Source organism: Loxodonta africana, chromosome 1, assembly GCF_030014295.1.
Source record: "Loxodonta africana isolate mLoxAfr1 chromosome 1, mLoxAfr1.hap2, whole genome shotgun sequence".
Taxonomy (NCBI): Eukaryota; Metazoa; Chordata; class Mammalia; order Proboscidea; family Elephantidae; genus Loxodonta; species Loxodonta africana.
This window is the reverse complement of record NC_087342.1, coordinates 194108483-194134635: the sequence shown is the minus strand read 5'-3', so window position 1 is coordinate 194134635 and position 26153 is coordinate 194108483. Positions and strand designations below refer to the sequence as shown.

Genomic DNA, 26153 nt, shown 5'->3' with positions numbered 1-26153 from the left:
ATCTAGGTCATCTGAAAATTTAATAAAAGAAAAAACATATGTAGGAAATGTTATATTCTGATCCTCTGAGGTTTCGTTAAAAAAAAATGAAACTTACCTGTGGCTCCAGGAAAGAGTCTACTACTGTCTCACAGCAAACATTTTGACGCACAAAATGCCAGTTTTTTTTTTTTCTCTCTTTCAGTCCGAAAGGATATAGTCCGCATCCTCCCCAGTTTAGATGTTGAAGTCAAAGACATTACTGATTGTTATGATGCTAACTGGTTTCTTCAGCTGTTATCTACAGAAGATCTTTTTGAAATGACCAGTAAAGAGTTTCCCATAGTGGCTGAAGTCATAGAAGGACCTCAAGGAAAGCAGCTTCCCAGAAACATTTTACAGCCTGGGAAAACCATTGTGATCCACAAAAAGTACCAGGCATCGAGGATCTTGGCTTCAGAAATTAGAAGCAATTTTCCTAAAAGACACTTCTTGATCCCCACTAGCTATAAAGGCAAATTCAAGCGGAGACCTCGGGAGTTTCCGACTGCCTATGACCTAGAGATAGCTAAGAGTGAAAAGGAGTCTCTCCACGTGGTAGCCACCAAAGCCTTTCATCCCCCTTATGAGGAGTTGTCATCTGTATCAGTTGGGGACCAGTTTCTAGTGCATCACTCACAGACTACTGAAGTCCTCTGTGAAGGAATAAAAAAAGTGGTGAATGTTCTGGCCTGTGAAAAAATCCTCAAAAAGTCCTATGAGGCAGCCTTGCTGCCTTTGTACATGGAAGGAGGTTTCGTAGAGGTGATTCATGATAAGAAACAGTACCAGGTTTCTGAGCTCTGTACACAGTTCCACTTGCCCTTCAATGTGAAGGTGTCTGTGAGAGATCTTTCTATTGAAGAAGATATTTTGGCTGCTACACCAGGACTGCGGTTGGAGGAAGGTATCACAGATTCTTATCTACTCATAAGTGACGTTGCCAATCCCAGGGAGTGCTGGGAAATTCCTATCGGCCGCTTGAATATGACTGTTCAGTTAGTTAGTAATTTGTTTAGGGAACCAGAATCGTTTCTAGTCAGGACTCTGATAGAAGAGATCAGCGAAGAACAATATTACATGATGAGAAGGTATGAAAGCTCTTTCTTACATCCCCCACCCCGCCCTCCCAAACATCCCTCAGTGGTGGAAACAAAGTCAACTCTGCTAACTCAAACAGAACAAAGGACAGTGGATCTGCCTAAATCTCCCAAGGTAAGGCTAAGATTTTGTGGTCTTTCCTCTAGAGAGTTTTTCTTGAGGCAATTTATTTTAAGTCTTTTCTGAGTTAGTTTTTTGCTTACTTTTCTTTCTTTCACACCATATTTGAAATGAGCCTTTCTGATGCATAGTAGATGAATGAACATCAACAGAGAGTAAGCTGTTGCAGCATTTTGTATTTCGATGCTTAGCCAGTAGATGTGTCATAAAATGTATATTGAATTACAAAAAGCAGTAATGACATTTGGGTATGATGACCCAAATTGCCATTTCAATGGGTTTTGGTAATTAAGAATGTTTTATAAGGTGCCTTAGAAGCAAATCTATTTTATTTTGCAAGTGCTGTTCATTTTTTCTAGGTAGAATTGTTTTAATACTTCATCCAGGAAATGAGCATATAATAAACTCCCTTCTTCTGGGAGGTTTCCAGCAGCATGCATCTATAACACATGTCTTCATTTTGTTTTATGTGCAAAAAGATGTAAAAATGTCTTGGCAGAATCCTGTGTGAGAATGTGAGCATCTGCCCACATTCTGCCTATCTTAGAATTGTTATCTTTAACAGCTCTATTGAAAAACATAATCAATAAAATTACAGGCAGTATCAGATCATTACAGTATCAGCAACTTCAGTACCACTCTAAAGATCTGGGGGCATTCAGCTTCATTTCTACTGGAGGTCTTTGTCTTTTGAAAACTGCCTGCTGGCTACCTGGAAAGATGTGTCCTTATACCATGATGTGTAGGTCGTTTATTCATTTGTGGTTCTACGGTGTGTGCAAGGAGTGCATTCTGGCCTGGCAGATGTTGTGCTAGCTGCTTGGGGAAACAAAGCAATTAGCAAAACAAAGAGATGCTGTGTTTACTCTACATATTCAGGAATGATAGCAGCCTGGGGCTTTGAGTATGTGGATATGGAAATACTTTTAATTCTACATTTCAATGATTGCGTTCTTATTGTATGCTGGGGAAATTCAGTTAGGATCACCAAACTCATCTTCGGAAAAAGACAAAAAAAAAAAAAAAGCAAAAACACTGGAATTTTCTTTTCTAGAAAAACCATTTTGAGGAGTCATTAACTAATCGAATAACTATTTCCAAATAATGTTGGTAAGTAGGCTGCAATGAATGTGGAGGGTGCCTTTGGCTTCTTCTGTTCAACGTATTTTATCACTGAGTTGGATGATATAAGAGATGGAATTGCCATTTTTAGTGAACATTACAAGGGCCAGACATGTGGCCACCAGACGTACTCATGCCAAATCACTGAAAGCTCTGAGTATGTTACCTTATGTGGTAAAAGGGTCTTTACTGATGTAATTAATAATTTAAGGTCCTGAAGATGGGGAGGTTGTCCTGGATTATGTAGACTAAAATCAAACAAACAAAAACCATTGCTGATGAATAGATTGCAACTCCTGGCGACCTCATCTGTTTCAGAGTAGAACTGTGCTTACTAGGGTTTTCAGTGGCTGTAATCTCACAGCCTTTCAATTAGTAGTCAAACACAAACCATTTGTGCCACCCAGGGACCACCAGATTAAGAAGGTAGTCCAGTTTAATCACATGACTCCTTAAGACAGTGTTCCCTAGCTGAGGTCAGGGGAAGATGTGACTACAAAAGCATGATCAGAGAGATGCATCATTATTGGCTTTGAGACTAGAGGAAGGGATCCATGAACCAAGGAATGAAGATGAACTGTAGAACCAGGAAAAGGCAAGGAAACAGATTCTTTCCTAGAGCCTCTAGAAAGGACTGTAATTTGCCCACATCTTGATTTTAGCCATCAAGACCCACATCAAAATTCAGACCTACAGAAATGTAAAATAATATATTTGTATGATTTAAGTCATCAGGTTTGTACTGATTTGATACAGCAACAATAGACAACTAACACAGAACATAAAGTTGGTAGAGATAAGTAAAAACTTTAGAATGCAAAGTCAATACATGTTTGAACCCATTTATTTGCCAATGACAAAAGTGTTTTTGTTGTTGCTACTTTATTTTTAATGAACTTACTAATTCATGGACCCATGGGGAATCTAAGGGTAAAGTTAAGGTTCGGCGACAGCTGGAACTGAAATCCTGAACATGGTGTCCACTTTTCATTACACATTGGCTATATTTTGCGGGCTACTTTTGTTCACATGAGTGGCCCTACTGCTGACAGTTCCTGTATCTCACATCTCTTAGTTTTATCACTAGAGAAGAATGGAATATCTTTGTCTGTTTCCAATTTTAAAAAGGGAAGGATCTTAATTGGATCACATGCCCATCTCCTGACTCAATCAACTCATGGGCAGCACCAACTAGAGACATGATTGGTGTAGAAGGATAGCCAGGCCATTTGCCTCAATAATATAAAAAAAATAAATAAAAATAAAATAATATAGATACTGGAAATGCAGTATTTTACACTCAGGAAAAAAGAAACAAAAAACCATAAACCACTAAGAAGTCAATAATAGGGAAAAGTAGTTTGAAGTTAAAAAATACCATTTGACAGAAGGTCATATAAAAATGATTCCAGTGTTTTATTGAGAAAGTGAAAACCACCATATTATGTGTAGGCTTCGAATACAAAGCTAATACAGTCTTTGACTAAATTTGTAGACACATAATTTCAAATCAAGTTAATAATTCCTAATTGCTTGTTCACTGATTAGATCCTACCTAGATTGTCTTGTTCAGTTCTAAGTCTTATCTCTAAAGAAAAACAACAACTAACTGAAGTTTGTTAAGAGACGTTCAGATACCAAGGTGTTAAGAGATATTTGGTAAGAGGTCCTGAGCCATATTCATTGGAGGAATGGCTGAAAGAACTGAGTGATAGTCTAAATTTGAAAGATTTAGGTGATATTAGCTATTTTGTACATTTAAAGAGCTGCTTTTCGGAAAAGACTGCAGACTTATGTTCCAATACAACAGAAAGAAGAACTAGGTCACCAGTCGGAAGTTAAAGGGAGAATAACTTTGGTGTAACATTTTGGAATAGACTTCTTGTCCCTGAAAAGGTTAGAGTAGAAGCCAGAGAACTATAGGTGAATGAGGAAACCATAGATTAGGGGATACCTCCTTTGGTTGACAGTTTATCAGTTGAGAGAGATCTATGATTCTTTTGTTTTTCTAATTAATTCCATTAATTCTAGTGTGATGGGAAAAGCACTATATTTTCTCTGAAATAACTTTAAAATGTCAGAAGGTGCTATAATTTACCTGTGTTAGACCTTCTCATTTTCAATAATTTTTTTTTTTCCACCATCAAGATAGGAATCTGCTTAATGGATCATTTTGGGGCCATAAACTGAAGCTTTCTCAGTTTCTACATAATCTGCTCAAGAAAAGTCTTGCAATCAACTTTTTTTTTTTATCACAATGTCATCCTTTCACATATTTCCTTTATGTTCTTTCTGATATTAATGTTAAAGCTCATCTACCATGAATGTTTTTGAAGTAATTGCAGAGAACATTTTCTATACTTTTGAGACAGGAAGCAGCCATTAAAAGCAAGTCTCTAAGATTTTGGATTGTGTATGGAGTATTGCTTTAAATTCAGAGAACGATTTTTAAGGGGTATCTGGAGATTAAATATTCTAACACAGTTGTTGTTGTTAGGTGCTGTCGAGTCAGTTCCAACTCTTAGCAACCCTGTGTACAACAAAACAAAACACTGCCCGGTCCTGCACCATCCTCAAATCCTTGTTATGCTTGAGCCCATTGTTGCAGCCACTGTGTGAATCCATCTTGTTGAGGGTCTTCTTCTTTTTCACTGACCCTCTACTTTACCAAGCATGATGTCCTTCTCCAGGGACTGATTCCTCCTGGTAACATGTCCAAAGTATGTGAGATGTAGGCTTGCCATCCTTGCTTCTAAGGAGCATTCTGGTTGTACTTCTTCTAAGATTTGTTCGTTCTTTGGCAGCCCATGATATATTCTTTATTCTTCACCAACACCACAATTCAAAGACATCAATTCTTCTTTGGTCTTCCTTATTCATTGTCCAGCTTTTGCATGCATATGAAGTGATTGAAAATACCATGGCTTGGGGCAGGCACACCTTAATCTTTAAGGTGATGTCTTTGCTTTTCAACACTTTAAAGAGTTTCTTGCAGCAGCAGATTTGCCCAATGCAATGCGCTGTTTGATTTCTTGACAGCTGCTTCCATGGGTATTGATTGTGGATCCAAATAAAACGAAATCCTTGACAACTTCAACCTTTTCTGCATTTATTATGGTGTCGCTTATTGGTCCAGTTGTGAGGATTTTTGTTTTTCTTTATGTTGAGGTGTAATCCATACTGAAGTATGTAGTCTTTGATCTTCATCAGTAAGTGCTTCAAGTCCTCTTCACTTTCAGCAAGCAAGGTTGTATCATCAGCATAATGCAGGTTGTTAATGAGACTTCCTCCAATCTTGATGCCCATTCTTCTTAGAGTCTAGCTTGTCAGATTATTGGCTTAGCCTACAGATTGAATAGTTATGGTGAAAGGACACAACCCTAAAGCACACTTTTCCTGCCTTGAACCCATGCAGTATCCCCTTGTTCTATTCGAATGACTGCCTCTTGATCTATGTATGGAGTCCTCATTAGCACAATTAAGTGTTCTGGAATTCTCATTCTCCCAAATGTTAGCCATAATTTGTTATGATCCACAATTCGAATGCCTTTGTATAGTCAGTAAAACACAGGTAAACATGTTTCTGGTGTTCTCTGCTTTGGGCCAAGATCTATCTGACATCAGCAATGATATCCCTGGTTCCACTCCCTCTTCTGAATCCAGCTTGAATTTCTGGCAGTTCCCTATCAATATACTGCTGCAGCCATTTTTGAATGATCTTCAGCAAAATTTTACTTGTGTGTGATATTAATGATATTGTTCAATAATTTCCACATTCGGTTGGGTCACCTTTCTTTGGTATAAGCATAAATATGGATTGCTTCCAGTTGGTTGGCCAGGTAGCCATCTTCCAAATTTCTTGAGTATAGGCATAAATATGGATTGCTTCCAGTTGGTTGGCCAGGTAGCCATGTTCCAAATTTCTTGATATAGAAGAGCGAGCACTTCCAGGGCTGCATCAGTTGGTTGAAACATCTCAGTTGATATTCCCTCAATTCCTGAAGCCTTGTTTTTCACCAATGCTTTCAACTTGGACTTCTTTCTTCAGTACTATAGGATCCTGATCATATGTTATCTCCTGAGATGGTTGAACCTCAACCAGTTCTTTCTGGCATAGTGACTGTGTTTTCCTTCCATCTTCTTTTGATGCTTCCTGCATCATTTAATATTTTCCCTATAGAATCTTTCACTATGCAACTTGAGGTTTGGATTTTTTTCTTCAGTTCTTTCAGCTTGAGAAACGCTGAGCGTGTTCATCCCTTTTGGTTTTCTATCTCCAGGTCTTTGCACATGTCATCATAATACATTACTTTGTTTTCTCGAGCTGCCCTTTGAAAAATCTTTTGTTCAGCTCTTCTGCTTCATCATTTCTTCTTTTTGCTTTAGCTACTTGATGTTCAAGAGCAAATTTCAGAGTATCTTCTGACATCCAATTTGGTCTTTTTTTTTCTTTCCTTTCTTTTTAATGACGTCTTGCTTTCCCCATTTATGATGTCCTTCCACAACTTATCTGATCTTCCATCACTGGTGTTGAAAGGGTCAAAACTATCCTTGAGATGGTCTCTAAATTCAGGTGGGATATACTGAAGGTCGTACTTTGGCTTTGTGGACTTATTGTAATATTCTTCAGTTTCAACATGAACTTGCGTTTGAGCAATTGATGATCTGTTCTGCAGTCGTTCCCTGGCCTTGTTCTGTCTGGTGATATTGAGCTTTTCCATCGTCTCTTTCCATAGATGTAGTCAGTTTGATTCCTGTGTATTCCATCTGGCGAGGTCCACGTGTATGGTTGCCGTTTACGTTGGTGAAAAAGGGTATTTGCAATGAAGAAGAAATTGGTCTTGCAAAATTCTATCATGTGATCTCTGGCATCATTTCTATCACTAAGGCTGTATTTTCCAACTACCAATCCTTCTTCTTTGTTTCCAACTTTTGAATTCCAATCTCCAGTAATTACCAATGCATCCTGATTGCATTTTCCATCAATTTCAGACTGCAGATGTTGGTAAAAATCTTCCGTTTCTTCATCTTTAGCCTTAGTGGTTGGTGCATAAATTTGAATGATAATCCTATTAACTGGTCTTCCTTGTAGACATATAGATATTATCCTGTCACTGACAGCATTGTCCTTCAGGATAGATCTCGAAATGTTCTTTCTGATGATGAATGCAACACCATTCCTCTTTAAGTTGTTCATTCTCGGCATAGTAGACCATATGATTGTCCGATTCAAAATGGCCAATACCTGTCCATTTCAGCTCACTAACACCTAAGATATCAATGTTCAAACACATTTAGCTCTACAATGCCTTATTACATGCTTAGAGGAGAGTATAAGATGCTTCATTATGTGAGTTTACTTTTGCCTTTGCAATGGGTCATGAACTTTACCAGATCATTTCTTGCATTGTTAAATTACAGGACAGATGTATGAACAGTCTAAGAGAAAAAAACTACAATGCACTTAGTATTAGCCAAATTCAGCTACAGCAGATATTGATTGTCAGCTGTGAACCTTACAAGTTAATCTAAGAAGTTTGGAAATTAAGACTATATGAGGACAGGCTATAGGAACCCTTAGGATATGTAGAATTGTTTTCCAAGGAAAGATCGCTAAGTGTTCTCTCGCTATAACAAAACCTAAATATAAAATGAATTGCAGTAGAAACTTGAGAAATATAATTTAGGCATGGGCAGGTGGGTGCAGATTGGGGAATGGATACAAAGGAAGATGACAGCCACTTCAAGAACTACGATCTTCTACATTGAAGGATTTTGTTGTTGTTTTTTAAATGTGATTAAAAAAAAAAACCAAACCTGCTGCCGTTGAGTCAATTCTGACTTATAACGACCCTATGGGTCAGAGAAGAACTGCCCCATAGAGTTTCCAAGGAGCGCCTGGTGGATTCAAACTGCTGACATTTTGGTTAGCAGCCATAGCGCTTAACCAGTACACCACCAGGGTTTCCTTAAATGTGATAGATAGCCAAATATTTACAAAATGTATAGGATCTTAACAAAGGGATGGGGACCTACCAAATGATCCCTCAAAATTCCCTTTAAGTTTATGATATAATGTAGAAGTTGTATCTTTTCATTCGTATTCTTAATCAGATGAAGACAATATTATTAAGTGATTTTAAACATGAAGCTGGGCCTAAAGTGGTATTCTAAATAAAAATGTTGTGGGGTAGACTCTCCTTTTCCAAAGATTAGTTTCTAGTTCAGAAGTAGTTTCAAATAGTTTGAAAGAACATATACTCACTGGGGTTTTTCCCTGTCCTGGATATATATGACTATGACTCCTGAGTGCCACATAGGAGAAATGTAACTTCTGTATTCTGATGAAAAGACCTATAACCAGATAGAAAAACAAACCTTTGGTTGAAAGATGAGATATTCTACTTCTTCAGAGACTACAGCTGGGACCAGAAATCTTGCGTTTCACTAACTCTGTTTGGCCATTTAATGCCCAAGTGTCCACTTTGCTGCCAGAATTTCTAGATTTCTGTCAGACAAGAACACCCAAAGGAGACATTAAAGCAAAGAGCAAGGGAGGCAGTGATGGCAAGGTACTGTGAAATGAGCAAAAAACTAACAAACAAAAAATCCTGTACCAGAATTAGAGTGAGGCCTGAAAAAGGCAGAAAGAAAGCAATAGTTCCTGAGAGGTACAGGGAGAACACTTCAACAGCTGCCACTGGAGCTAAGAAGTCACTTCTGATCTGGTGTGACAGAGTAGCTGCAAAGTGTAAAGAAGCCCTCTCGCCTAGTTTAAATCTGGATCATTAGAGAATAGTATTATAGCCACTTGTTAGCCATCTAGAGGGTTTGGGCACAAATGATGGGACTTGTTTTTTGTTAACTTGATGCTGTGTAAACACATTGAGAATGTTTGAATTTGTGTCTGATTCTGCTCCTCTGAAGACTGCGATATATCTATTTCTGGTTTCCCTCTTGGTCTAACATAGAAGCTGTAGGTCGGTTTTCCCCGTGAATAGGGAAGAATTACCGCAATTTCCAAAGAACATAGGCAATGAAGGCGGAACATGGACGTATTTTAAAATGGGGTTATTGAATCTAGGTAATCAGAAAAAAATAAAGGGGACTTCTTATGACCTTTCTTTCTCAAATTCACTCATTTTAACTGAGACACAATTTTAGCATATATCTGAGCTGGTCTCAGTGCAGCACACATACAGATTAATAAACCATGGTTTCTGCATTGCCTGAGTTTTGCAGTGCAGTGAATGGCACGAGCCTGTGCACAACCAAGTATAATAGAAAACAAGTGAAAAGGCTAGGAAGGACAGCAAAATGAATAAGGGAAATGCTGAGTTGAAAATTAGCCAAACTAGAATTCCAACTGAAACCTCGAGAGCAGAGACCTGTGCCCAAAAGGATGCGCACAGTATTTAAGTCCTTCCTGTGCTTCTAGGAAGTGGGAGAGTAATTTGAACTTTTAAAGTTTTGCTGTAGGCATAGAAAGTCCTATGTTGACACTTGTAGTTAGATAACTGAAAATTGGTATAAATGAATTTAAATTGAAAAAGAATTAGTTAAAGTGACGTTAGGAGACATTGCCTGATTTTAAGGGAATTTCAACAAAAACACGGACAAAGTATCAAACTAATGATAAAATATTAATTTTCTCTAGAGAGTTTATAGCTGAAGAACATGATTTTAATTCTGAGATGATGGAAGCACACTCCTACTTGGAAATATCTGAAAGAACCAAAACTTTGGCCCTCATTGAACTTTCAAATAACTGGGGTAGTTCCAATCCAGAGAGTGATGGAAACATTCGTTAACATTCTCACCCCACCTTCCCCTTACTCTGTGGAATCACCACCTAAAATACCACCAAATATGCAGTTAGCATATTTTCAATGTTAGCGAGTGATCATATGCATATATGTATATATGTGTGTGGAACTTTTTAGCTGCATGAAAATGTGAAATTTAATTTTTTTTTTACATTTTTCCCAGTAGATTGGCAAAATCATTGAATGAAAGTTGGGGTAAATTAGTTCACATTAGATTTCTGACTTTCAAAAAAATTGGAATAGTTTTCATTTTCTCAAGTGTTCATGACTTAGAAATCCCTGTTTTGGAATAACCAGCAATAACAGAAGAATCGGCAGTTTGGAATATTCAAGGTAGAGTATGTATGAAGTCAAGAAATTGGAATTGACTAAGTCCTATATTCCCTATGGGGATTTTAGTGCTCATCATCAGTGAGTTCAGTGTGGGCTCACTAGTATTTAAGTTCTATTCTTTAAGCTCACTACTCTTATTTTTGTTTTTTAAATTAAAAAAAAAAATCAAAAGAGTAGCTGGAAAAAAAACAAAGATAAGTTCCAGCAGGCTTTGCCGTTTTCTGAGCTGATCTATCTGAATTTTCCATTGCTGTATTTATCAGTTCAGAATTTATTTTCAAATAAAACCTTGCCTAGAAATAAATTGATAAGACATAAGCCACATATCTGAGCAAATGAGTTTTGCTACAACTCCCCAGTTCCTAGCAAGCCAACCATTACTTTTAATCTTTTGGTGGTGTTTTCCTTGATGTCAGACCTACATCAATGAAAATCTTTATAATTTGCTTCCCAAACAAAATTTCTTGGGTAAATGTTAAGAGAGAAAATGAACGTAAGATGGCTGTGACGGAATTCATAATGATAGGATTCCAAAAATCAGTATTTTTTTTTTCAAATTTTGAAAAGTAGAAATCTTAAGAAAAATGTCTATCTTAGAAATAGAAAAGATAAGTGAAAGTGAACTTTGAATTTAAGATGCCATATGGTCCATGAATACTCTAAAAATAATAAAGAAGTGACTCATACAAATCTATTATTTAAGGAAAAACTCTCAGCTGCTCTTTTATACCAGTGATCATTTTTTTTCATATACCTTGTCCAAAATATATTTTCAATATGACCCTGATGTTTTAGAAAACCTGTGCCCAGTACTTAGTTACCTAGATATACTTCTAATAGAACAAGTTGCTTTCAGGGGCTTTGCAAGATATGCTGTTTTTAAGATGTTGCTAAGTTGTTAGGTGTCCTCGAGTTGGCTCTGAGTAGAATGAAACACTGCCCAGTCCTGCGCTATCCTCACAATCTTTGTTATGCTGAAGCCGATTGTTGCAGCCACTGTGTCAATCCATCTCATTGAGGATCTTCCTCTTTTTCGCTGACTTTCTGCTTTACCAGCATGATGCCCTTCTTGAGGGACCGGTCCCTCATGATATCTACTGCTGCTATAACAGAAATTCCGTAAGTGGGTGGCTTTAACAAACAGAAGTCTATTCTCTCGCAGTCTACTAGGCTAGAAGTCCAAATTCAGGGCGCCAGCTCCAGGGGAAGAAAGGTCCTTGTCATCAATCTTCCCCTGGTGCAGCAGCTTCTCAAGCACAGGGACCACGGATCCAAAGGACATGCGCTCCTGGTTTTTCTTGCTTGGTGGTAATGAGGTCCCTGTGTCTCTCTGCTCACTACTCTCTTTTATATCGCAAAAGAGATTGATTTAAGACAATCTAATTTTGTAGATTGAGTCCTGCCTCTTTAACATAACTGTTGCTAATCCCACCTCATTAACTTCATAGAGGTAGGATTTACAACACGTAGGAAAATCACATCAGATGATGAAAATCACATAATACTGGGAATCATGACCTAGCCAAGTTGGCACATATTTTGGGCGGCCACAATTCAATCCATGACAGTGTCCAAACTACATGAGACAAGTCTCACCATTGTCACTTTCAAGGAGCACTCTGACTGTATTTCTTCTAAGACAGACTTTTCGTTCTTCTGGCAGTCCATGGTATATTCAATATTCTTTGCCAAGACCATAATTCAAAGGCGTTAATTCTTCTTCTGTTTTCCTTTTCATTGTCCAGGCTTCGCATGCATGTGAGGCAATTGAAAAAGATCATGGCTCGGGTGAGGTGCAGTGATTTAAGAGCTTGGCTGCTAACCAAAAGGTCGGCAGTTCAAATCTACCAGCTGCTCCTTGGAAACCCTATAGGGGAGTCCTACCCTGACCTATAGGGTTGCTATGAATTGGAATTGACTGGATGGCAACAGGTTTGTTGTTTTTTATTTTTGGGTCAGGTGCACCTTAGTTTCAAAGTGACACCGTTGCTTAAAGAAGGTTCTAAAGAGGTCTCTTGCAATAGATTTGCCCAAGGCAACATGTTGTTTGATTTCCTGACTGCTCCTTCTACAGGCGCATTTAAGATATTTGCCATGAACCAATTACATTTTAGATTTGATAAGAAGAGAAAAAAAAGAGGATAGTCTATAAAATCAGCAGGCTATCAACTACAAAACCAGCCAAATAGGAATCAATTGGTGGATAAAAAGCCATAAGAACTATAGATAATTCTATACGCCCCACATTTTAATAAATCCGTTGTTATTTATACAGACACAAAACTGAAAAGGGCTGATTGTAAGCTATGGAGTTATACAATATATACAAAACAAATACCTGTTCTCTTAGTGTATCTGAAGAGATAAGAATGCTCTTCTAACTTGTGACATTACGCCCATTTAGATCACTGAACGTTATGTACAATTTGTCCTCAGTAAAATTTTGTTGTCGTTATCAAATATTTTACAAATCCTAATTAATTTTTTTTAAGTGCCCGGTTGTCACTTGTAAAACAGAATAAAACACAAAGTCATGTGAGCTGTCAATTGTTATCCAAGGTATTTTTCTTTTCATCGGCTCTGGTTCCAGCTTATCTTCTGTACTCACTTATGCATTTCCCATCATATTAGACTATTTCCCCAGCACGTAGACTGTCAGGCATCCCACGTTAAATAAAATATCCTAAGATCTGTGTTCTAGGCTGATCTCAACCTTCTGTAACAAGAGCAACAGTGGGCCGTTACTGAGCTCTTCCGCTGTCGCTGGTGCTGTGCTAGATGCTTACATGTATTATCATTTTATTCAGTTCTCCACACAGCTCAGTTGGCACTATTATTATCCCAGTTTGGCAGATGAGATAACTGAGGCTGAGGTATGTCTTGTGTCATGGTCACCAGTGATTCCAGATCGCCAAATCTTATGGTCAATCCTCAGTCCTCAGATAATTTGTATACTAAATTGGAAATGGCTCAGTCAAACTTTCCTATTTTTTTGAAATACTTTCTTTGTCTTCTGGAACTTCAAGCCCTTCTGCTTTCCTCATACTGCAGGGCTTGCAGTTTCTCTGCCTTTTTCTTGCTGGCTTTTCCTCAGGTTTTCTTTAACACTAAATGTCTAATTGCCTTAGAGCTCAATCCTCAATTTCTTCTCTATCGATACTCCCTTCTTAAATTCTTATCCATACTTACAGACTCTGCTTCTTTAAAAAAAATCTTTGCATTTGCTTCCTTAGTGTTTAGTAAAGTTACTGGTGCATAGCAGTCAATCAATAAATGTTTAAGGAAGAAAGAAAGGAAAGAAATGAGATAGGAAGGGAGGGAGGGAGGAAATTCATTTATTTACTTATTTATTTCTAAATCAATTCTGATGCATTCTATATATTAAAAAGTGTCTATAATTTTGTTATGTTTTGAATAAGTATTTCCAGACTACTGATTCTTTTCTACTTATTTATTTACTAGACATACTCATAAAACCTACTCGTTGCCGTCAAGTCAATTCTGACTCATAGCGACCCTATAGGACAGATTATAACTTCCTCATAGGGTTTCCAAGAAGTAGCTGGTAGATTCGAGCCGCCAACCTTCTGGTTAGCAGCCAAGCTCTTAACCACTGCACCACCAGGGATCCTACTAGGTATACAGAAGCATTAAATTTCTATGAGCCAAATCTGTTTATCTTTTCTTCTATGCTTATTTCCATTACTTTTAAATTTATACCCACTCTTTATTTTTTTTATTTTAGTGATCTATAGGGTCGCTATGAGTCAGAATCAACTCGACAGCAGTGGGTTTTTTTGAGGGAGTTCTAGTGATCTCATGAGTCAGAATCGACGCGACGGCAGTGGGTGGGTTGGAGTGATCTCATACATGTTTGATTCTATTTGTTTTCCTTATTAAGTGCCATCAAGTCTGTTCCAACTCATAGTGACCCTATGCACAACAGAATGAAACACTGCCTGGTTCTGTGCCATCCTCTCAATCTTTGTTATGCTCAACCCATTGTTGGGGCCACTGTGCCATCTTGTTGAAGATCTTCCTCTTTTTCAGGGACCCTCTGCTTTATGAAGCATCATGTCTTTCTCCAGGGACTGATCTCTCTAGATAACATGCCCAAAGCGTGTGAGACAGTCTTACCATTATTGCGTCTACTTGTACTTCTTCCAAGACAGATTTATTCGTTCTTCTGGCAGTCCATGGTATATTCAATATTCTTTGCCAACACCACAACTCAAAGGTGTCAGTTCTTCTTCAGTCTTCCTCATTCATTGTCCATCTTTCACATGCATACGAGGCTATTGAAAACGCCATGGCTTGGGTCAGGTGCATCTTAGACCTTAAAGTGACATCTTTGCTTTCTAATACTTTAAAGAGGTCTCTTGCAGCTGATTTACCCAATGCAATGGGTCATTTGATTTCTTAAGTGCTGCTACCATAGGTATTGATTGTGGATCCAAGTAAAATAAAATCCTTGAAAACTTCAATCTTTTCTCCGTTTATCATGATGTTGCTCATTGGTCTAGTTGTGAGGATTTTTGTTTTCTTTATATTGAGGTGCAATCCATACTGAAGGCTGTTGTGGTCTTTGATCTCCATTAGTAAGTGCTTCAAGTCCCCTTCACTTTCAGCAAGCAAGGTTGTGTCATCTGCATATCGCAGGTTGTTAATGAGTCTTCCTCCAATCCTGATGTCCCATTCTTCTTCTTAGAGTCTAGCTTCTCAGATTTTTTGCTCAGCGTACGGATTTAGTACCCCGAAAAAACAAAACAAAACCCACTGCCGTCGAATTGATTCCAACTCATAGCGACCCTATAAGACAGATTAGAACTGCCCAATACAGTTTCCAAGGAGTGCCTGGCGAATTCGTACTGCTGACCTGTCGGTTAGCAGTCATAGCACTTAACCACGATGCCACCAGGGTTTCCACAGATTGAGTAGGCATGGCGAAAGAATATAACCCTGAAGCACACCTTCCCTGCCTTTATCCCACACGGTATCCCCTTGTTCTGTTCAAAGGACTGTCTCTTGATCTATGTACAGATTCTTCATGGGCACAATTAAGTTTTCTGGAATTCCCATTCTTCCCAATGTTATCAATAATTTGTTCTGATCTTTACAGTTGAATGCCTTTGCATCGTCAATAAAACACAGGTAAACATCTTTCTAGTATTCCCTGCTTTCAGCCAGGATCCATCTGACATCAGCGTTGATGTTCCTGATTCTATGTCCTCTTCTGAATCCAGCTTGAATTTCTGGTAGCTCCCAGTCGATGTACTGCTACACAATTCTATTTACTTCTTGTTATTTTTGTATACTACATATTTTTACATATACTATTGAATTTAAAAATATAAAAAATTTTTTTAATTTACTTAGTATTTATTATGAAAGGTGACACCAAAATATCTCTATAGTATTGATGCAGTAATTCTTCTCAATTTTATGACACTTTATCATAAAACAAATTTCCTTATATAAAAATCTGTTTCTTGAATAGTCATTCTTCTCCAGGGATCTTTCAGTTTATTTTTGAAGTAAGATCACACTTGTAAAATAAGATGTATTTTTATGTGTTTATATATATACTTTTTAAATGTTTTTAAGAGTAAAAAAAAAAAAAATTTTTTAGAGTAAGGCATGCTAATTCAGAAAATAGAGAAAAACAAGAAAATAAAATCACCAGTAATCTTATCACATTAATATTTTGTTCTATAACTTTCCATTATTTAAACACATAGAAGGAGCCCTGCTGCCACAATGGTTAAGTGCTTGGCTGCTAACCCAAAGTTTGGCAGTTCGAACCCACCCAACAACTCTGCAGGATAAAGACCTGGCAATCTGCTTTCATAAAGATTATAAGCAAGGTCTTTGAAGCTCCATAGACACATCCACACTCCCTGAGGGACCAAATTACTGGGCTGAGGCCTGTGGGGATCATGGTCTTGGGGAACATCTAGCTCAATTAGCATAACATAGTTTATAAAGAAAATGTTCTGCATTCTATTTTGGTGAGTAGCTTCTGGGGTCTTAAAAGCTTTTGAGTGGCCATCTAAGATACTCCACTGGGAGAATGAAGAAAACTAAATACAAAAGGGAAAGATTAGTCTGAAAAACTACTGGGCCATGACTACCACAGCCTCCACCAAACTGAGTCCAGCACAACTAGATGGTTCCCAGCTACCACCACTGACTTTTTTCTGACAGGGATCCCAATAGAGGGTCCCCAACAGAGCTGGAGAAAAATGTAGAACAAAATTCTAATACACAAAAAAGACCAGACTTAACTGCCTGACAGAGACTGGAGAAGCCCCGAGAGTAGGGACCCCAAACACTCTTTTAGCTCAGTAATGAAGTTGCTCCTGATGTTCACCCTTCAGCCAAAGATTAGACAGCCCATAAAACAAAACAAGACTAAAGGGGCACCCAACCCCAGGGGCAAGGATTAGAAGGCAGGAAGAGACAGGTAAGCTGGTAATAAGGAAGCCAACATCGACAAATGAGAGTGTTAACATGTTGTGGGGTTGGTAACCAAAGCTACAAAACAGTATGTATACTAATTGTTTAATGAGAAGCTAGTTAGTTCTATAAATGTTCATCTAAAGTACAATTAAATTTTATAAAGGGGGGAAGAAAAAGAATCTAAAGAAGTTACTTAAAATTTTCAGTTGTAATGTATTTTTATAGGAAATTGTATGGAATAATAGTTTTTGTGAATTTAGAAATTAATTAATCACTTTGGATTAAAAAGAAAAAAAAGACTACAGCCAAGAAATCCCCATGGGGCAGTTCTACTCTGACTCATGGGGTTGCTATGAGTTGGAACAACAACAAAGTACTCATTTAACCTTACAGGCATGCATATATGTAAGATTTTGTATTTATCCATCATCTTTGATAAATAGATGCGTGCATATACATGCATGTATTCACAGGCATGTGCTATAAAAGCATGCTAAATTTGACTCTTAGTCCTGGAATTACACCAGAGAACAAAAACCTGAAAATTAAATGAGGGCTCATGAATCCCCACATTCTAAAATGAATTGCCGGACTATTTATGCAAGACTTGGAAGGTGAAGACCCTACAACTGGTGTTAGCAACTTTAGTCAGGTTCGCATCCTGTATGTCAGGGGAGAATATTCTTTGAGTGCAGGGGCACGCTTTCTCACCTCGGGTCAAATAAGAGAGAATTTGAGAAGCTGACAAGGTGATGAAAGAAGATGTTTTTGCAGAGAGTTAACCATTTTTTTATCCTTCTGTTTTTTTTTCTCATCATTATGGAAGAAAGAAGTTGGGTCCTTCTCTCTCACCTCAAGTAATGTGATAGAATATTCAAGTGATACATTTGAAGAACTTGCCATTGGGCTCTGAGAATTTGGGCAAAATAAGAGCTGACGTTCGACCCATATTTACATAGATTCTGTGCAAGAGGTTGCAACTGAAGCTTTCTCATGTCTGGAATAAGCTATATTGAGAATAAACTGTACTTTAATCCGTGTGGCTTCTTTGTAGACAAGAGGTGAACTTGAGAGAGGGGAAGAGGTCTTGACCAATAGGTGGTACATTTCCTGAAGTCCTGGAGCTGAGGGTGATATTTGTTGATGGCTGGACTTACACAAGAAGGATAGCTTGGGGTTCCTGATGAAGTGACCTACAAGGAATCTGCAGAAGTATTCCATGAATGAACAAGTCAGTTTTACATTCAGCCAATAAGGCCGATGGTCATATTAAAAAAAAATACAGAAATATAAATCCCCAAGATTGTGTGTTCTTTCCCTTTATTCCCTTTACACCACAGGCTCTGTGTTAGAAAAAAAAAAGTTAGAGGAGTCAAAAAGAGATGTTAGTGAGTGGAGGAAGGAGATGGAAAGAGCTAATAGTTAAGGAGTTGACCCTGAGGCAGTAGCATCCCTACCATGTTCAAGAATCAGCTAGAAGATGAGTGTGACTGGGGTATAGTGAGCAAACGAGTCAAAAAGATACAAAAACAGAGAGGAAATGTTACCCAAAGCAGGTCCTGCTCAGTGTGGCTTCTCGTCAATAAAGACACATGGAGGAGAGCAGGGATGAGGAGCGTTTGCTTGCGTAGGCAAGGAGCAAGGAAGTGTATACCTAAAATGAGCTCCCCCCCCACAAAAGGAGGCAGAACCTTTTATAACATCTCTCACCAGGAAGTACATACAAACATTATGGACTGCACAGGTTATCACGGGGTGTAGTAAGACAAATTGCATTGTTTTCTTTGACATGTAGGCTAGTAAATTGGGATTGACTAGTTTGAGCCACACCCAGGGCTTTGAGGGCAATGGACAGGAGGGGGCAGGTTCCCCTTGGTCTGAGCAGCTGCCAGTTGAGCCCCACCCAGCACTGTCACTTAAGGTTTTGTTTTGTAATGGCTAAGTGGCTCCTGGCTGCGTTGGCTATCAGAGATGAGGGACAGGGAACAGGTTGTATAGGAGTTTGTCTGTCATTGTGGTTTTCGATTAACATTTCATAAAACTTGAAGCAATTACATGATTTGGGTGAAGAAATGCCATGAACTGATTTATGATTTAAAGGGTTGATTCTGGCTAATGTATTGCAATTAGACAATAGAGGAGAAAGAATGGAAACAGAAAGACCAGTTAGCATCTACCTGTTGCTGCTAAGGACCAGGAGAATAGCAATGAAGACAATGAGAAATGGTTAATTCTATTTATATTTTGAGTGCAAACAAAAAAGTATGCTTTCTGGATTAATTTTTTTCCTGTAAGTTTCAATAAGGAATCTTCATTTTATAACTTCTCTACTGTTGACTTTCAGTATTCCTACCTGAGTTCTCCTATTGACAGAATTGCCTTCTCTTTGTTTTTAAGAAGATGCAATTCTCTTTAGAAAACGTTGAAAGTTTAATCTAGAGCTTGATAGCTCTGGTAGGAAAAAGCAAACAAATAAATGAATAAAAACAACATTATTTAGAAATTAAGAAAATATTGTTTTTGTCCTGGTTCTACTAATTTACTGTGTAACCTGGGATGATCTTAGTGTCTACCTTAGTTACTGTTATGGACTGAATTGTGTCTCCCAAAAATATGTGTTGTAAATCCTAACCTCTATGCCTTTGGTTATAATCCCTTTTGGGAATGGGTTTTCTTTGTTATGTTAATGAGGCAGGATTAGTGTAGGGTGTATCTTGAATCAATCTCATTTGAAATATAGAAGAGATTAAAACGAGCAAGTGAAGAAGCAGAGATGGGGGAAGAGAGGTACTAAGCCACATGAAGATGGCCTAGGAGCAGAAGCTCAAAAGAGACAAGGACTTTCCTCCACAGCAGAGAGAGAAAGCCTTCCCTTAGAGCTGGCACCCTGAATTCGGACTTCTTGCCTTCTAAACTGTGAGAAAATAAATCTTTGTTAAAGCCACCCAATTGCTATAGCAGCACTAGATAGCTAAGACAGTTACCTAGTGCTACCAAAACAAGAATACTACAAACGGGTGGCTTTAAAGAACAGAAATTTATTATCTCAAAGTTTTGGAGGCTAGAAGTCCAAATCAGGGCATCAGCTCAAGGGGAGAGTCCCTCCTTGGTATTCCTTGGCTTGTAGATAGTTCTACACATGGTCTCTTCCACCTGTGTATGTCTCTCTCTGAGTCTGTTTTCCCTTCTTATAAAACACCACACAAAAGGAATTAGGTTTAGGCCACAACATAATCCAGTATGACCTCATTAACATTACAAAACAAAAACCCTTACTTCTGAACAGAATCACATTCACAGGTACAGGGGTTAGGATTTCAATATACTTTTTAGGGGGGCGGGCAGAATTTAATTCATAACAGTGCCCTTGTCTATTAAATTAGGAGATTAGAGGAAAGGATCAGTACTACATCTTCCAGTTTAAATATTCCACCAATCTATGATCTGTATCTATGCATTGAATGGTTAAGAGCTAAAAGAAACTAAAAATCTTCATCTGAGTTCCTTGAAATACCAGCAAGCTTCTTTGCTATAGCTAAAGAATTTTGAAGAACAGGTAGTATCACAAAAATGAAGTTGTGGTATTTTTTTGAGAAGCTGGTCTTTCTGGTGACATGTCCCGTAAGTTTTTGTGTTCTTGGCACCCTGAGAGGCACCCTTATCAGTAATGTGTTGATTGAACAGAATCCACTTTTTCTTCTTTATCCTGCATTTAGTAGGAACTTGACTCCTGCTTTTATCTTTTCTTATTTTTTCTGAGATGATTTTCCCAGGAATTACCTTTGTTCAGAGTCACCCCCCTCCCACCTTCTCCCCCTTCCCCTCCTCCCTCATTTCTGTCCTGTACATCCAGAACCTGATTGCTGTGGTTGCCTCACTCCATTGGTATGCACGTGACAGTACCTCCACCCACCTTTTAATCTATTTTATCTTAACATTTCCATTTATTTGACAACCTTCTCTAGATTCCTCTCCAGGGCTACCAACTCTGTCCCTTTGTTGCCTCCACCAGGACCCATTTTTCATGTGTAGCTTGTCCCTGTTCTCTTCCAGTGCACAGTGCATCTGAGGGTATGCAGTGGTACAGCCTGCTCCCTCCTGAAGCTAACTTAATTTGTTTTCGAACAAATATAACAATGTTGTTTTCCCCATCTCCAGGGTGTTACATTTGTGACTCCGATTTCCATTGAGACCAGAATTAAGATACTAAGAGGCAGTGGCATGAAAGGCAGAAATAGCTTGTTCTTGCAAATGGAAAGAAATTTACCCCCATTTAACTAAAAGCACAAGGCCTTTCTAATCAAACATTTGACATCATGGCCAAGCCTGCAGAAAAGTGTACCTGTTCAGTTATAATTGGTTCTGCCCACAGAAGTAGATTTCTCATTGTCTGTACAGCTACAGGAAATATGGTTAATAAAAGCACATGTCAGCCTGACTGAAGCTTTTCTATAAATCCCTGCCAGACCACTCTGAGAAACTATTATTTCCCATAATGAAGACTAAATTTCGAATAATGATTAAAAGGTAATCAGCCTTTAGGAGAGTGGTCCTGTAGAGGTAAGCAGTAATTTAGATTTGATTGGCAATATAAGCTTGTCAGGGAGTAGTTCAAAATGATGAGCATTTTAAGAAAGCCAGAAACACCATCCAAAATGATGATTCTCAGAATTTTCCTAGTGTCAGATTACTGGTAAATGTCTTACAAATTTCTAAAGTTGTGTCTTTCCTAGCAACTATAATAAGAAAACAGTGTTTTTCTGTGCTTCGTCTTATTTGACCCATATAACACAACCTCGTGAAATCGGTATCATTATCACCATGTTATAGCTGAGGAAACTGCCTACAGCCCCATAGTTAAGTCAGTGCCAGAGCAGACCTCTCTCCCTGTTCTCCTGCCTCCAGAACACAAGTGCTTCTTATGACTCCATGGAAAAAATAAAAAGGTAAGGTTGAGTTCAATTTTGATTCATGGTGACCCCAGGTATGTCAGAGTAGAACCATGCTCCATAGGACTTCCAGTGACTTGTTTTTCGGAAGGAAATTGCCAGGTCTTTCTTTCAAGGAGCAACTGGGTAGCAGTTGAGCACATTAACTATTTGCACCACTCAGGGACTCCCTGAAAGGTGGTATGAGTGTCTTTTTTAACCATCCTTCTCTTTTGGTTTTTTTATGTATGGGATTCATGCTTATTGTTTCCATCATTAACAAAACAGAATAATAACTTCTTCACAGAGTGGTTGTGATCATAAAATCCAAAGAAATAACATGTGCCCAAAGAAATAGCTTATGTAAAGAAGAATCAATAGTGCCTCATCTAAAAGACTTCTATTTTAGTTAGTAGTTTTATATGCAAATTGCAAGATCTGAAATAAAGTTGTTTCTTCTAGGTGAAAAATGTTTTGATTGAACGTATCAATAACACAAATTTGGAAGAAAGTACATTTTTCTTTTAAAAAAAGGTATTGCTGATATGCTGTTGGAAAGACAGGTATTTTTATATTGTTTTTCTATTTCAATCTGCACCAGTTCATCCATTATCTCTCACTGAATCTACTATTACCTAATAAAGGTATAAATTTACCTAAATTGAGATGTAATGTGGCCAACTGAGATTAGAGGTGCTGCCTACAAAAGAAGATAAAGCAGTGCTGTTGCCTCTGGGTCTACCCCTTATCTAAATCCTGCAATTCTGTATGCTAACCAGGGGAAACATCGAGTAGCTAAAGTGAAATGAAGAAGTGATGAAGTAAAAGAGCTGAACAGAAGATTTCAAAGGGCTGCTCGAGAAGACAAAGTAAAATATTGTAATAACATATGCAAAGACCTGGAGATAGAAAAACAAAAAAGAAGAACATGCTTGGCATTTCTCGAGCTGAAAAACTAAAGAAAAAATTCAAGCCTCAAGTTGCAATAGTGAAGGATTCTACGGGGAAAATATTAAACAATGCAGGAAGCATCAGAAGAAGATGGAAGGAATACACAGAGTCACTATACCAAAAATAACTGGTTGACATTCAACCATCTCAGGAGGTAGCATGTGATAAGGAAGTGATGGTACTGAAGGAGGGAGTCCAAGCTGCACTGAAGGCACTGGTGAAAAACAAGGTTCCAGGAATTGACAGAGTACCAATTGAGATGTTTCAACAAATGGATGCAGCCACTGGAGGTGTTCACTCATCAATGCCAAGGAATTTAGAAGACAGCTATCTGGCCAACCGAACTGGAAGAGATCCATATTTATGCCTATTCCCGAGAAAGGTGATCCAACTGACTTTGAAAATTATTGAACAATATCATTAATATCATACACAAGTAAAATTTTGCTGAAGATCACTAAAAAGTGGCTGCAGCACTACATCTACAAGGAACGGCCAGAAATTTGAGCCAGATTCAGAAGAGGATGTGGAACCAGGGATATCATACCTGATGTCAGATGGATCTTGGCTAAAAGCAGAGAATACCAGACAGATGTTTACAGTGATTTATTGACTATGAAAAGGCATTCAACTGTGGATCATAACAAATTATGGATAACACTGCAAAGAGTGGGAATTCCAGAACAGGAACCTGTATGTATATCAAGAGGCAGTCCTTTGAACACAACAATGGGATACTGAATGGTTTCAAGTCAAGACAGGTGTGCATCAATCTGTATATAGCAAATATGACATTTTGAATGAGTGTGTGACAACCCTCAAATTGCTCAATAAGTCTTTTTCTACTGTTGGACAATTGAACAAATTTAGTGACGCTTTGGGAAAACATTTGGATTATATTCAGAATTCATCCAGGTTTAGTGTAAGCCTGAATATAGCTCTAGAACTTATTTCTAACCTACATGCTAATTACAGTAAATTGTTTACCAAACAACCTATCAGTTGGTTGCAATATGAAGATATAGAAGAACAAAACAGCAAAAAATTTGTTACCCAGGACCATTATTTTTATTTATTTATTTATTTTTTATAGTCCCTTGAAAAGACACTTGGTGTTTTTTACCCCATATGAATGGGGCTCTCATGGCCTAGCCAGTGCTAAGATTCTCTGTAAATAGTAAACTTTCTGCTGTGTAATCTAGAAACTTTGTGTTTTCTGTTAAAATATCTATCATCTATCTATCTATCTATCTATCTATCTATCTATCTATCTATCTATCTATCTATCTATCTATCTATCATCTATCTATCTATCTATCTATCTATCTATCTATCTATCTATCTATCTATCTATCTATCCATCCATCTATCATCATCTATCTATCTATCTATCTATCTATCTATCTATCTATCATCTACCTATCTATCTATCTATCTATCTATCTATCTATCTATCTATCTATCTATCTATCTATCTATCTATCATCTATCTATCTATCTACCTGTCTGTCTGTCTGTCTACCTATCTGTCTATCATCTATCATCTATCTATCAACTATCTAAAACTGATTTCTTAGCTTATTACTAATGTCTCAGACCATTCACAGTTTTCTACTTAACATTGATATCTTCCCTTCAAGAGGCTTATGCCCTATTAATGTTGTATTGATGAGGAAGAAGACTCATTTTCTGGTTTTAGCTGTCAAAATATTCCGTGTGGACTGAGTCCAGCACAGCTAGATCTTCGCCAGCTACCCTCTGACTGCTCTGACAAGGATCATGATGGAGGGTCCCAGACAGAGCTGGAGATAAATGTATAACAAAATTCTAACTGACAAAAAAGACCAGACTTATTGATCTGACAGAAACTGGAGAAACTCGGAGACTATGGCCCCCAGACAACTTTAATCTCAATACTGAAGTCACTCCTGAGGTTTAGCCTTCAACCAAATGTTAGACAGGTCCACAAAACAAAATGAGACTAAATGGGCACACCATCCCTGGGGCAAGGACAAGATGGCAGGAGGAGACAGGAAAACTGGTAATGGGGAACCCAAGGTCAAGAAGGGGAGAGCGTTGACACATAGTGAGGTTGGCAGCCAATGCTGTAAAACGATATGTGTATGAATTGTTTAATGAGAAACTAATTAGCTCTGTAAATCTTCATCTAAAAAGAATAAAAAATAAATATACTCTGTGTGTCATTTGTTCCCCATGATACATTCAAAAGAGATACCAGCAACAGTGTGTGTACATAGTACATTACACACACACATACACACTTCCAGGACTGTTGAGATGAAGAGATGAAAATATTTCCATGGCAGTGGTGATGGGTTTAAATTTCATTGAAATATAAGAAATTTATGGGTGATGCCATCCAACCAACATGGTGTCGTAGGTGTAGCAGGGTGTCAGCTAAAAAAAACTGGATTCATGCTGGCCTACCTGGTGGGTTAGTGATCTTGGGAGCTTTTTATCTGTATGAATAGATACACATAGGTTTTTGTTTTTCAGAAGTAGATTGCCAAGCCTTTCTTCTAAGGCACCTCTGGGCAAACTTGATTTTCCCAAGAACTGCCTCACTCCATTGGTATGCACATAGTACCTCAACTCAACTTTCTATTTTATCTTAACATTTCCATTTATTTATCAACCTTCTAAGAGTCTTTAGAACCAGAGATAAATAAACAAGAAAGTTGAGAGATTTATAAGATGGAAGGGGTAACTTGTGTCCACATTCTACGAGGATCTGATTTAGTACCAAATGAAGAAATAGTTTATAGCAAAAAGCTCAAGAGATGTGTCCATGAAAAACTATAGGCACAAACTATTCTTCTCTACGCATTAACTGCTGGTTCTTTCTTCTTCCAGCTCAAATGTGCTGTGGAAGCCCTCTAGTGAATATTTCAATTTAGTTATTGTAATTTTCAACTCCAGAATCTCTATTTAGTTCTTTTTTAAAAAAATAATTTCTGTGTCTTTTTAAATAGCCTCTATTTGGTGAAATGTCATCATACTTTAATTTTTTTTTTTTTTTAGTTTTACAGACTTTTTTTTGTACTTTCGATGAAGGTTTACAGAACAAACTAGTTTCTCATTAAACAGTATATAAATTGTTTTATTACATTGGTTAACAACCCCACAACATGTCAAACCTCTCCCTTCGCAACCTTAGGTACCCTGTTACAAGGTTTTCTGTCCCCTCCTGCCTTCTAATTCTTGCCCCAGGGCTGGTGTGCCCCTTTAGTTTTGTTTCATGGGCCTGTCTGATCTTTGGCTGAAGGGTGAACCT

General features: G+C 37.9%; 1 protein-coding gene across 3 annotated transcripts in view; it reads left to right on the top strand.

The window, feature by feature from the left end:
- Nucleotides 1-26153, top strand: part of THEMIS (thymocyte selection associated) — a 217905-nt gene that overhangs the window by 97337 nt on the left and 94415 nt on the right. For 2 of the 3 annotated variants that reach the window (XM_064290654.1, XM_003404025.4), the window contains exon 4: nucleotides 185-1233. In XM_064290654.1, coding sequence (XP_064146724.1) covers nucleotides 185-1233 — 1049 coding nt within the window. Of the gene's footprint in view, nucleotides 1-184; nucleotides 1234-12265; nucleotides 24289-26153 lie in introns of those variants that run through there. The other variant, XM_023558300.2, reaches the window with a different exon arrangement.